The 12,887-nt window shown below is 48.0% G+C and overlaps 1 protein-coding gene across 3 annotated transcripts in view; it reads left to right on the top strand.

The window, feature by feature from the left end:
* The window catches only part of LOC106578213 (uncharacterized), a 50,247-nt gene extending 39,034 nt beyond the window's left edge, over positions 1 to 11,213 (top strand). For all 3 annotated transcript variants that reach the window (XM_082965403.1, XM_082965401.1, XM_082965404.1), the window contains exons 8-13: positions 1,048 to 1,118; positions 1,213 to 1,320; positions 1,781 to 1,851; positions 4,772 to 4,889; positions 6,215 to 6,379; positions 8,053 to 11,213. In XM_082965403.1, the coding sequence (XP_082821529.1) occupies positions 1,048 to 1,118; positions 1,213 to 1,320; positions 1,781 to 1,851; positions 4,772 to 4,889; positions 6,215 to 6,379; positions 8,053 to 10,314 (2,795 nt within the window). In that variant the 3' untranslated portion in view covers positions 10,315 to 11,213. The remainder of the gene's footprint in view (positions 1 to 1,047; positions 1,119 to 1,212; positions 1,321 to 1,780; positions 1,852 to 4,771; positions 4,890 to 6,214; positions 6,380 to 8,052) is intronic.
* The last annotated feature ends 1,674 nt before the right edge of the window (positions 11,214 to 12,887 follow it).

Here is a 12,887-nt window from a genome sequence, read left to right as displayed (position 1 = left end):
ATTATTCATATTATTGTTATTATCATGGGTATTATTCATATTATTATTATTATCATGGGTATTATTGTTATTATCATGGGTATTATTCATATTATTGTTATTATCATGGGTATTATTATTATTATTGTTATTATCATGGGTATTATTCATATTATTGTTATTATCATGGGTATTATTGTTATTATCATGGGTATTATTGTTATTATTGTTTATTATCATGGGTATTATTGTTAATATCATGGGTATTATTCATATTATTGTTATTATCATGGGTATTATTCATATTATTGTTATTATTATGGGTATTATTGATATTATTGTTATTATTATGGGTATTATTCATGTTATTATTATCATGGGTATTATTATTAATATCATGGGTTATTATTGTTATTATCATGGGTATTATTGTTATTATCATTGTGGTATTATTCATATTATTATTATTATCATGGGTATTATTATTATGATGATGGTTAGTGTTATTATGGTTTATTATTGTTATTGTTATTATTGTTATTGTTGTTATTATTTATTGTTGTTATTATTATTGTGGTTGTTATTATTATTGTGGTTGTTATTATTCTTGTTGTTGTTATTATGATGATGGTTAGTGTTATTATGGTTTATTATTGTTATAATACTATAGGAGTGCTATCAGAAGTGAAAGATGTGAAGGTATTTGAGGATGAACAGTAGTGTCATATTAGTCTCCCCAGAAAACAGCTTTCTGATATAAATATCATGTTCATGGACCTACACTAACAGATAAGCACTGGTGGGATGCTTCAGCAAATGGATAAATGGAAGAAACCACTCCCTCTCTTCTCTCTCCTTTTCTCTCCGTTAATTCTCTTCCTGTGTCATGCTGAGAGCAGTTTAATGTCTGTCTCCTTTCTTTATCTCTCTCTCTCTCTTTTTCTCTCTGTCTTTCTTTCTCCTCCATCACTCTCTCTGGCTTCCTGTAACACTATATATTTAAATGAAGGGCTTTTGGTGTGTTTACTGTGCTAGTTTCAGTGATATATTAACAGTATCTCTCTGTAGAGCTCCTGGTCTGTGAGGAGCTTCATGCCATCCTACACCTGGTGCTACAGGCTGGAAACATCCTCAACACTGTGAGTCAGAGAGAGAGAGAGAGAGAGAGTGTTTGTGTGTGACTCCACCAAAGGGCTCTGTCTAAAGTGTTGACTGATTTGATTGTGTCTACAGGGTGGTTATGCTGGTAATGCTGTGGGTTTCAAGCTGTCCTCTCTCCTGTCTCTGGCTGACACCAAGGCCAACAAACCTGGCATGAACCTGCTGCACTTTGTAGCTCTGGTGAGGAGAGGAGAGGTGTCTGTCTGTCTGTCTGTCTGTCTGTCTGTCTGTCTGTCTGTCTGTCTGTCTGTCTGTCTGTCTGTCTGTCTGTCTGTCTGTCTGTCTGTCTGTCTGTCTGTCTGTCTGTCTGTCTATCTGTCTGTTTATCTGTCTATCTGTCTGTCTATCTGTCTGTTTGTCTGTCTATCTGTCTGTTTGTCTGTCTATCTGCCTGTTTGTCTGTCTATCTGCCTGTTTGTCTGTCTGTCTATCTGCCTGTCTGTCTGTCTGTCTGTCTGTCTATCTGCCTGTTTGTCTGTCTATCTGCCTGTTTGTCTGTCTATCTGCCTGTCTGTCTGCTTATCTGCCTGTCTGTCTGCTTATCTGCCTGTCTGTCTGCTTATCTGCCTGTCTGTCTGCTTATCTGTCTATCTGCCTGTCTGTCTCTGTGGGATGACCTGGTCCTTTCTGGTCCTCTTAGGAAGCACAGAAGAAGGATGATAAACTTCTAGAGTTTCCTGGAAAACTTCAGCATGTCCAGTATGCAGCACGGTGAGACACAGGCACAATAATACTACACTATATATACTGGCTGGGCTCTGGTCAATAGAACTACACTATATATACTGTAAGGGCTCTGGTCAATAGAACTACACTATATATACAGGCTGGGCTCTGGTCAATAGAACTACACTATATATACAGGCTGGGCTCTGGTCAATAGAACTACACTATATATACAGGCTGGGCTCTGGTCAATAGAACTACACTATATATACAGGCTGGGCTCTGGTCAATAATACTACACTATATATACAGGCTGGGCTCTGGTCAATAGAACTACACTATATATACAGGCTGGGCTCTGGTCAATAGAACAACACTATATATACTGGCTGGGCTCTGGTCAATAGAACTACACTATATATACAGGCTGGGCTCTGGTCAATAGAACTACACTATATATACAGGCTGGGCTCTGGTCAATAGAACAACACTATATATACTGGCTGGGCTCTGGTCAATAATACTACACTATATATACAGGCTGGGCTCTGGTCAATAGTACTACACTATATATACTGGCTGGGCTCTGGTCAATAGTACTACACTATATATACTGGCTGGGCTCTGGTCAATAGTACTACACTATATATACAGGCTGGGCTCTGGTCAATAGAACTACACTATATCTACAGGCTGGGCTCTGGTCAATAGTACTACACTATATATACAGGCTGGGCTCTGGTCAATAGTACTACACTATATATACTGGCTGGGCTCTGGTCAATAGTACTACACTATATATACAGGCTGGGCTCTGGTCAATAGGACTACACTATATATACAGGCTGGGCTCTGGTCAATAGAACTACACTATATATACTGTAAGGGCTCTGGTCAATAGAACTACACTATATATACAGGCTGGGCTCTGGTCAATAGTACTACACTATATATACAGGCTGGGCTCTGGTCAATAGAACTACACTATATCTACAGGCTGGGCTCTGGTCAATAGTACTACACTATATATACAGGCTGGGCTCTGGTCAATAGTACTACACTATATATACTGGCAGGGCTCTGGTCAATAGTACTACACTATATATACAGGCTGGGCTCTGGTCAATAGTACTACACTATATATACTGGCAGGGCTCTGGTCAATAGTACTACACTATATATACAGGCTGGGCTCTGATCAATAGTACTACACTATATATACAGGCTGGGCTCTGGTCAATAGTACTACACTATATATACTGTAAGGGCTCTGGTCAATAATACTACACTATATATACAGGCTGGGCTCTGGTCAATAATACTACACTATATATACAGGCTGGGCTCTGGTCAATAGTACTACACTATATATACTGGCTGGGCTCTGGTCAATAGTACTACACTATATATACTGTAAGGGCTCTGGTCAATAGTACTACACTATATATACTGGCTGGGCTCTGGTCAATAGTACTACACTATATATACTGGCTGGGCTCTGGTCAATAATACTACACTATATATACAGGCTGGGCTCTGGTCAATAGAACTACACTATATATACAGGCTGGGCTCTGGTCAATAGTACTACACTATATATACAGGCTGGGCTCTGGTCAATAGTACTACACTATATATACAGGCTAAGGGCTCTGGTCAATAGTACTACACTATATATACAGGCTGGGCTCTGGTCAATAGTACTACACTATATATACAGGCTGGGCTCTGGTCAATAGTACTACACTATATATACTGGCTGGGCTCTGGTCAATAGTACTACACTATATATACTGTAAGGGCTCTGGTCAATAGTACTACACTATATATACAGGCTGGGCTCTGGTCAATAGTACTACACTATATATACTGTAAGGGCTCTGGTCAATAGTACTACACTATATATACAGGCTGGGCTCTGGTCAATAGTACTACACTATATATACAGGCTGGGCTCTGGTCAATAGTACTACACTATATATACTGTAAGGGCTCTGGTCAATAGTACTACACTATATATACAGGCTGGGCTCTGGTCAATAGTACTACACTATATATACAGGCTGGGCTCTGGTCAATAGTACTACACTATATATACTGTAAGGGCTCTAGTCAATAGTACTACACTATATATACAGGCTGGGCTCTGGTCAATAGTACTACACTATATATACAGGCTGGGCTCTGGTCAATAGTACTACACTATATATACAGGCTGGGCTCTGGTCAATAGTACTACACTATATATACTGTAAGGGCTCTGGTCAATAGTACTACACTATATATACAGGCTGGGCTCTGGTCAATAGTACTACACTATATATACAGGCTGGGCTCTGGTCAATAATACTACACTATATATACAGGCTGGGCTCTGGTCAATAATACTACACTATATCTACAGGCTGGGCTCTGGTCAATAATACTACACTATATATACTGGCTGGGCTCTGGTCAATAGTACTACACTATATATACAGGCTGGGCTCTGATCAATAGTACTACACTATATCTACAGGCTGGGCTCTGGTCAATAGTACTACACTATATATACTGGCAGGGCTCTGGTCAATAGTACTACACTATATATACAGGCTGGGCTCTGGTCAATAATACTACACTATATATACAGGCTGGGCTCTGGTCAATAGTACTACACTATATATACTGTAAGGGCTCTGGTCAATAGTACTACACTATATATACAGGCTGGGCTCTGGTCAATAGTACTACACTATATATACTGTAAGGGCTCTAGTAAATACTACTACACTATATATACTGTAAGACCATAGGGCTCTGGTCAATAGTACTACACTATATATACTGTAAGGGCCCTGGTCAATAATACTACACTATATATACTGTAAGGCTGATCTGACTTCAGTAATCATTATCGTGACATAGTGACTCACTGCTACCGTGAACCTTCTTTGCCCTGTGACCTTTCACCCTTTCCCTCCAGGATATCGGTGGAGAACGTAGATGCAGAGTTCCAGTCGCTGTCGTCTCGTATATGCTCAGTAGAGGAGAGCATCCAGGGAGAGACAGAGCTGCTGCTGCAGCTGGACCAGTTCCTACAGGTCAGACATGGAGAGAGAGGACAGGGACACGGAGAGAGAGGACAGGGACACAGAGAGAGAGGACAGGGACACAGAGAGAGAGGACAGGGACACGGAGAGAGAGGACAGGGACACGGAGAGAGAGGACAGGGACACGGAGAGAGAGGACAGGGACACGGAGAGAGAGGACAGGGACACAGAGAGAGAGAGGACAGAGAGAGAGAGAGGACAGAGAGAGAGAGAGGACAGGGAGACAGAGAGAGAGAGAGGACAGGGACACAGAGAGAGAGAGAGGACAGGGACACAGAGAGAGAGAGAGGACAGGGACAGAGAGAGAGAGAGGACAGGGACACGGAGAGAGAGAGGACAGGGAGACAGAGAGAGAGAGAGGACAGGGACACAGAGAGAGAGAGGACAGGGAGACAGAGAGAGAGAGAGGACAGGGAGACAGAGAGAGAGAGAGGACAGGGAGACAGAGAGAGAGAGAGGACAGGGAGACAGAGAGAGAGAGAGGACAGGGACACAGAGAGAGAGAGGACAGGGACACAGAGAGAGAGAGGACAGGGAGACAGAGAGAGAGAGGACAGGGAGACAGAGAGAGAGAGGACAGGGAGACAGAGAGAGAGAGGACAGGGAGACAGAGAGAGAGAGAGGACAGGGAGACAGAGAGAGAGAGGACAGGGAGACAGAGAGAGAGAGAGGACAGGGACACAGAGAGAGAGAGAGGACAGGGAGACAGAGAGAGAGAGAGGACAGGGACACAGAGAGAGAGAGGACAGGGAGACAGAGAGAGAGAGAGGACAGGGAGACAGAGAGAGAGAGAGGACAGGGACACAGAGAGAGAGAGGACAGGCAGACAGAGAGAGAGAGGACAGGGACACAGAGAGAGAGAGGACAGGGACACAGAGAGAGAGAGAGGACAGGGAGACAGAGAGAGAGAGGACAGGGAGACAGAGAGAGGAGAGGTCAGGGACACAGAGAGAGAGAGGACAGGGACACAGAGAGAGAGAGAGGACAGGGAGACAGAGAGAGAGAGGACAGGGACACAGAGAGAGGAGAGGTCAGGGACACAGAGAGAGAGATGTCAGGGATTGTATTTGAGTGTAAGTAAGTGTCTGTACGAGTATAGTAGGCTGAGTGGGTCACGACTTTAGTGTGTGTAACGTGTGTGTAGTAGTAACGTGTGTGTGTGTGTGTGTGTGTGTGTGTGTGTCTGTGTGTGTGTGTGTGTGTAGTAACAGAGTGTGTGTGTAGTAACACAGTGTGTGTGTGTGTGTGTGTGTGTGTGTGTAGTAACAGTGTGTGTGTGTGTGTAGTAACTTGTGTGCATCCTCTTCCTCTCCTAGAATTCGACAGCAGCCCTGGTTGAGTTGCGAAGGCAGAGACAGGAGTTAAGGAACGAAGGGAACAATCTGATCGACTTCTTCTGCGAAGACAGAGAGTCCTTCAGGCTGGACGAGTGTTTCAAAGTGTTCCAAGACTTCTGCCTGAAATTCCAGAAAGCAGTCAAGGTACGAGACCATCGCCCTGTTAGTCTGGAAGACCAGAATAAATCAAAACTGGATGTCAAGGTACGAGACCATCGCCCTGTTAGTCTGGAAGACCAGAATAAATCAAAACTGGATGTCAAGGTACTAGACCATCGTCAAGGTTACCTCACTGTGAATATACAAACAAGCTGTTACAGTTAAATAATGTTAAAACCTTTGGACTGTGTCTCTGCTACTAAATGTGTACTGTTACTCCCCCTGGTGTTCAACAAGTGTTATTACACCTGTAAATACTTTTACACTGTTCTGTCTGTCTCTCTCTACCTCTCCCGTCTCTCTCTCCCCCTCTCTCCCGTCTCTCTCTCTCTACCTCTCCCTACCGCTCCCCCTCTCTCCCGTCTCTCTCTCTCTACCTCTCGCTACCGCTCCCCCTCTCTCCCGTCTCTCTCTCTCTCTACCTCTCACTACCGCTCCCCCTCTCTCCCGTCTCTCTCTACCTCTCGCTACCGCTCCCCCTCTCTCCTGTCTCTCTCTCTCTCTACCTCTCACTACCACTCCCCCTCTCTCCCGTCTCTCTCTCTCTACCTCTCACTACCGCTCCCCCTCTCTCCTGTCTCTCTCTCTCTACCTCTCACTACCGCTCCCCCTCTCTCCCGTCTCTCTCTACCTCTCGCTACCGCTCCCCCTCTCTCCTGTCTCTCTCTCTCTCTACCTCTCACTACCACTCCCCCTCTCTCCCGTCTCTCTCTCTCTACCTCTCGCCACCGCTCCCCCTCTCTCCCGTCTCTCTCTCTCTCTCTACCTCTCGCTACTGCTCCCCCTCTCTCCCGTCTCTCTCTACCTCTCGCTACCGCTCCCCCTCTCTCCCGTCTCTCTCTACCTCTCGCTACCGCTCCCCCTCTCTCCCGTCTCTCTCTCTCTACCTCTCACTACCGCTCCCCCTCTCTCCCGTCTCTCTCTCTCTCTCTCTACCTCTCACTACCGCTCCCCCTCTCTCCCGTCTCTCTCTACCTCTCGCTACCGCTCCCCCTCTCTCCTGTCTCTCTCTCTCTCACCTCTCACTACCACTCCCCCTCTCTCCCGTCTCTCTCTACCTCTCGCTACCGCTCCCCCTCTCTCCCGTCTCTCTCTCTCTACCTCTCACTACCGCTCCCCCTCTCTCCCGTCTCTCTCTCTCTCTCTACCTCTCACTACCGCTCCCCCTCTCTCCCGTCTCTCTCTCTCTCTACCTCTCCCTACCGCTCCCCCTCTCTCCTGTCTCTCTCTCTCTCTCTACCTCTCGCTACCGCTCCCCCTCTCTCCCGTCTCTCTCTCTCTCTACCTCTCACTACCGCTCCCCCTCTCTCCCGTCTCTCTCTCTCTCTACCTCTCACTACCGCTCCCCCTCTCTCCCGTCTCTCTCTCTCTCTACCTCTCACTACCGCTCCCCCTCTCTCCCGTCTCTCTCTACCTCTCGCTACCGCTCCCCCTCTCTCCCGTCTCTCTCTCTCTCCCAATTTCAATTACATTTCAGTTTAAGGGGCTTTATTAGCATGGGAAACATATGTTAACATTACCAAAGCAAGTGTAATAGATAATAAACAAAAGTGAAATAAACAATAAAAAAAATGAACGGTAAACATTACACTCACAAAAAGTTCCAAAAAGAATAAAGACATTTCAAATGTCATATCGTTCCCCTCTCTGCTCTCTAGGACAACCTGGAGCGTGAGCTGAAGGAGGTGTCTCGTCGTCGGATACAGGAGCTCGAGGAGAAACGCCACTCGTGGGCGGGCGGAGAGGAGGTGGGCGGGGTCTTCGGAATGCGCAGCAGCAGCGAGACGGACATAGAGGTGGCTCTTTCCCAGGAGGAAGGGCTCATCGAGCTTCTCAAGTCCCGCCCATGCTCGCCGCACAGCCCCAAGAATGCACTGGGGCGTTCCGGAAGCGTCCGCCGTTCTCGCGGTTCTGCATCTGCAGCGGCTGACCGTCAGCTGACTAGCCTGCTAACTCTAGGCATCACCTCTGACGTTAAGGTCGTAGGGGGGTCACCGAATCCCGGGCGCCGACTGTGGAGGGGGGCCGAGCAGCGGGATTCCTCCCCCATGAGGTCACCTGAAACTGGGCTGAGGAGTCCAAACATCTCCCCTCTGAACCGGCTTCAGACCCAGGGACCTGCGGGTCACACTCAACCCCAGAATCAGCACCCTCAGGTAGACTGGCCTGGTCCACACTCACCTTCCTCTATACCCACCTCCTTAGGTCCGAGGTACAGTCACCATAAACCTCAACCTGGCGTCAACTCAAATCACAGCCCTCAGACAGCAACCACAGACCACAAACCTGGCACAGACCTGAACCGGACCACTGACCCTGACAACAACCACAAACAACCCAGTAGTCTGACCGCCAACCTTGAACGACACAATCTGGTTCCTAAGCTACAAGCGTTCGACCTCGTCTTGACCCCACACGGTCACGACCTGGGAGATGTCGTCACCGACACAGACCTGGAGAAGGACATTCCCAGGGACTCTAACCTCACGGATACACAGAAGAATTCCCAAGGGCGTTCTGAGGGGTGGGAACAGAGGGAGGAAGAGGTGGATGGGAATAGTAGGATGGTGGCTGCAGGGATAGTGAATGAGGAGCCTCCTGTGGGTGAAGTAGAGGAGAAGAAGGGTGTGTCTCAGACAGAGACTGATCGATCTCCATCCACAGCTATTATAGACCTCTCCTCACACGCACAGAGCGGTGACGACCACACGCACACTGACGAGGCTGAGAGTCCAACACACCAGGTATCCGCTTCTTCTATGGCTGAGTCCCCAGCCAATAGCATGCCTTCAGAATCTCAACCCACAAATGAGTACTCAGTGCCTGTGTCCACCACTGACCAGTCAGTGCCTGTCTCCTCCGATGAGTCATCGGTTCCAGCAGTGTCTACCTCAACCAATGAGCTGCCTGCGTCAGTCACCGCTGGTGCCTCTGATAGGTCAGCCCAGGGTACGAATCCCAAGACCAGCCAGGTCTCTAAGCCTTCCAGACCCGCCTCGACCACCACCACCACCACCAGCGGGCGAAAAACTGTCATCCGCACCCTCAACTCCTCAGAGAACCAGGGCATGAGGCGTGTGGTCCCTATCTTCAAGGCCAGTCGACGTGGCTCGATCCCGGGTAAACAGGTGGAGAAACCCCCTGGTCACCAGAGCTCTGGTCCACGGACCACCACCACCACCACCACCTCTAGCCCAGCCAACCGCTCTCTTAGACGGGCAGAGAGGAGCTCCGCCACACCCCGTCGCAATAGCCTCCAGGTCGACGACCCCAAGGCCGTGACCACCACGGGTGTCCACGGCAGTGCCCGAGACCAACCCCAACCTTCCACCCTCCAGAGGAAGCCGTCCGTCCGAAAGCCTCTCCGCCCCGTCGCCCCCAGACCGCCTCCAGAGGAAAAGATGTGCCGCTCCACCCTCCGAGCCCTCGCTGCCGCCGGTGGGGCTGTTCCAATAGCGGAGGGTGGAGGAGGTAACAGCCTCAGTGCCCCCTCGACCCCCTCCCACCGTGGAGGCGTCTCCAACCCCACCCCCCTCCCTGGATTTGCCAGAAACACGGCCGCTTCCTCTTTCAGACGGACCGCTCTCGCCCCCCCGGGGAGTACCCTCACCCCTTCTAAAAACTCCCCCCGTTCCTCCCCTGTCCCCTCTCCCGGACCGTCACCCCTCAGCCGGGCGGGGTCGTTGAGACACCACAGGGTGACCCCCGCGGGCCCCCCAGGCACAGACAACCCCATCAGGAGAACACAAAGTATCAAGGGACCCCTCCGCGCCCCGATCCCCAACTCCCTGCCCCCACAGACCCTCCCTGACTCGCTGGCGCAGCCTAAAGGGCATGCAGGTAAAAACAGCAGCAGTTTCTCTGACAAGTCCACCCACTACAGAGACTTCAGTAAAGCACTGAAACCCACCTGGAGATAGAGGCCTAGTTCCAATACCGACAACATACTTCCTTTTCTCTGGCCTAGTTCCAATACAGACGACATACTTCCTTTTCCCCGGCCTAGTTCCAATACTCACAACATATTTCCTTGCTTCCTTTTCCCCGGCCTAGTTCCAATACAAACTACATGTCACATCAATTATCTTATGTTCTCCAGATCTACAGGGTCGAGTCTTTCAAAATTTATAGAAATAGAATTAAAGGACTTTTTAAAGATGTAAATTAAGTCTAGATTTGTATTTTTGTGATCGTGATTTATCTATCTCTATCTTATAATGTTGTCATTGTATGAAAGAAACCTTTCTACGTCCCAAATAGCCCTCTATTCACTTTATATTCACCTTTATTCACCTTTATCCAGGGCCCATAGGGCTATAGTGCACAATGTAGGGAATAGGGGTCCATTTGGGACAGATCCATGAGTAAGTTTGATCTAGCTGTGTTTTCTGTAAAGCCTGTTCCCAAATTTGTTTGTTTGTATTAGACCAAGTCCCCTGATTTATCAACTGTCATGTCCCGGGCCTGTATTCATAAAGCCTCTCCTAGTAGGAGTGCTGATCTGGGATCAGGTCCCCCCGTTTGTTTATATCATCTTATTCATTGGCTGCATTAAAAACAGGCAGCCCAATTCTGATATTTTGCCCAGTCAAAAGACCAATTATTGCCAAATAGATCAGAATTGGGCTGCCTGTGTAAACGCAGGCCATCGTGATCTAAAATACTAACCTGATTCTAGATCAGCACTCCTCCTCGGAGATGCTTTATGAATACAGGCCCAGGACATGTTGGCTGAAGCACAAACTGATCTGGGACCTGGCTATATCGTTTTTTTTGTATATTTGATTAATGATACAATGAATAAACGTGTACACTTTAACCACTTGTTTAGAGACGTTGTCTGTGTGTGAAATGGCGCCCTGTTCAAAGATAGTGCCTAAAAGAGATATATATTTAACCTCGGCAAGTCAATGACGGCCGACTGAGTTACCTGCCTTACCTTCCTTGTTCAGGGGCAGAATGCCTTTTTCTACTTTGTCAGCTCGGGGATTTGATCCAGCAACCTTTAGGTTACTAGTCCAACGCTCTAACCACTAGGCTACCTGCTCTAACCACTAGGCTACCTGCTCTAACCACTAGGCTACCTGCTCTAACCACTAGGCTACCTGCTCTAACCACTAGGCTACCTGCTCTAACCACTAGGCTACCTGCTCTAACCACTAGGCTACTTGCTCTAACCACTAGGCTACCTGCTCTAACCACTAGGCTCTAACCACTAGGCTACCAGCTCTAACCACTAGGCTACCTGCTCTAACCACTAGACTACCTGCTCTAACCACCAGGCTACCTGCTCTAACCACTAGGCTCCCTGCTCTAACCACTAGGCTCCCTGCTCTAACCACTAGGCTACCTGCTCTAACCACTAGGCTCTAACCACTAGGCTACCTGCTCTAACCACTAGGCTACCCGCTCTAACCACTAGGCTACCTGCTCTAACCACTAGACTACCTGCTCTAACCACCAGGCTACCTGCTCTAACCACTAGGTTACCTGCTCTAACCACTAGGCTCTAACCACTAGGCTACCAGCTCTAACCACTAGGCTACCTGCTCTAACCACTAGGCTCTAACCACTAGGTTACCTGTTCTAACCACTAGGCTAGCTGCTCTAACCACTAGGCTCTAACCAATAGGCTCTAACCAATAGGCTACCAGCTCTAACCACCAGGCTAGCTGCTCTAACAACTAGGTTACCTGTTCTAACCACTAGGCTACCTGCTCTAACCACTAGGCTACCTGCTCTAACCACTAGGCTCTAACCACTAGACTACCTGCTCTAACCACTAGGCTACCTGCTCTAACCACTAGGCTCTAACCACTAGACTACCTGCTCTAACCACTAGACTAGCTGCTCTAACCACTAGGCTACCTGCTCTAACCACTAGGCTAATTGCTCTAACCACTAGGCTACCTGCTCTAACCTCTAGGCTACCTGCTCTAACCACTAGGCTACCTGCTCCAACCACTAGGCTCTAACCACTAGACTACCAGCTCTAACAACTAGGCTAGCTGCTCTAACCACTAGACTACCTGCTCTAACCACTAGGCTACCTGCTCTAACCACTAGACTACCTGCTCTAACCACTAGGCTCTAACCACTAGGCTACCTGCTCTAACCACTAGGCTACCTGCTCTAACCACTAGGCTCTAACCACTAGGCTACCTGCTCTAACCACTAGGCTACCTGCTCTAACCACTAGACTACCTGCTCTAACCACTAGACTCTAACCACCAGGCTACCAGCTCTAACCACTAGGCTACCTGCTGTGCCATTTCAGACGATCAAATCAAATCAAATTTATTTTTATATAGCCCTTCGTACATCAGCTGATATTCTCAAAGTGCTGTACAGAAACCCAGCCTAAAACCCCAAACAGCAAGCAAAGCATGTGAAAGAAGCACGGTGGCTAGGAAAAACTCCCTAGGAAAAACTCCCTAGAAAGGCCAAAAACCTAGGAAGAAACCTAGAGAGGAACCAGGCTATGAGGGGTGGC

This window comes from Salmo salar, chromosome 18 (genome assembly GCF_965601325.2).
Source record: "Salmo salar chromosome 18, fSalSal1, whole genome shotgun sequence".
Classification (NCBI taxonomy): Eukaryota; Metazoa; Chordata; class Actinopteri; order Salmoniformes; family Salmonidae; genus Salmo; species Salmo salar.
This window is presented reverse-complemented; position numbering and strand designations above follow the sequence as displayed.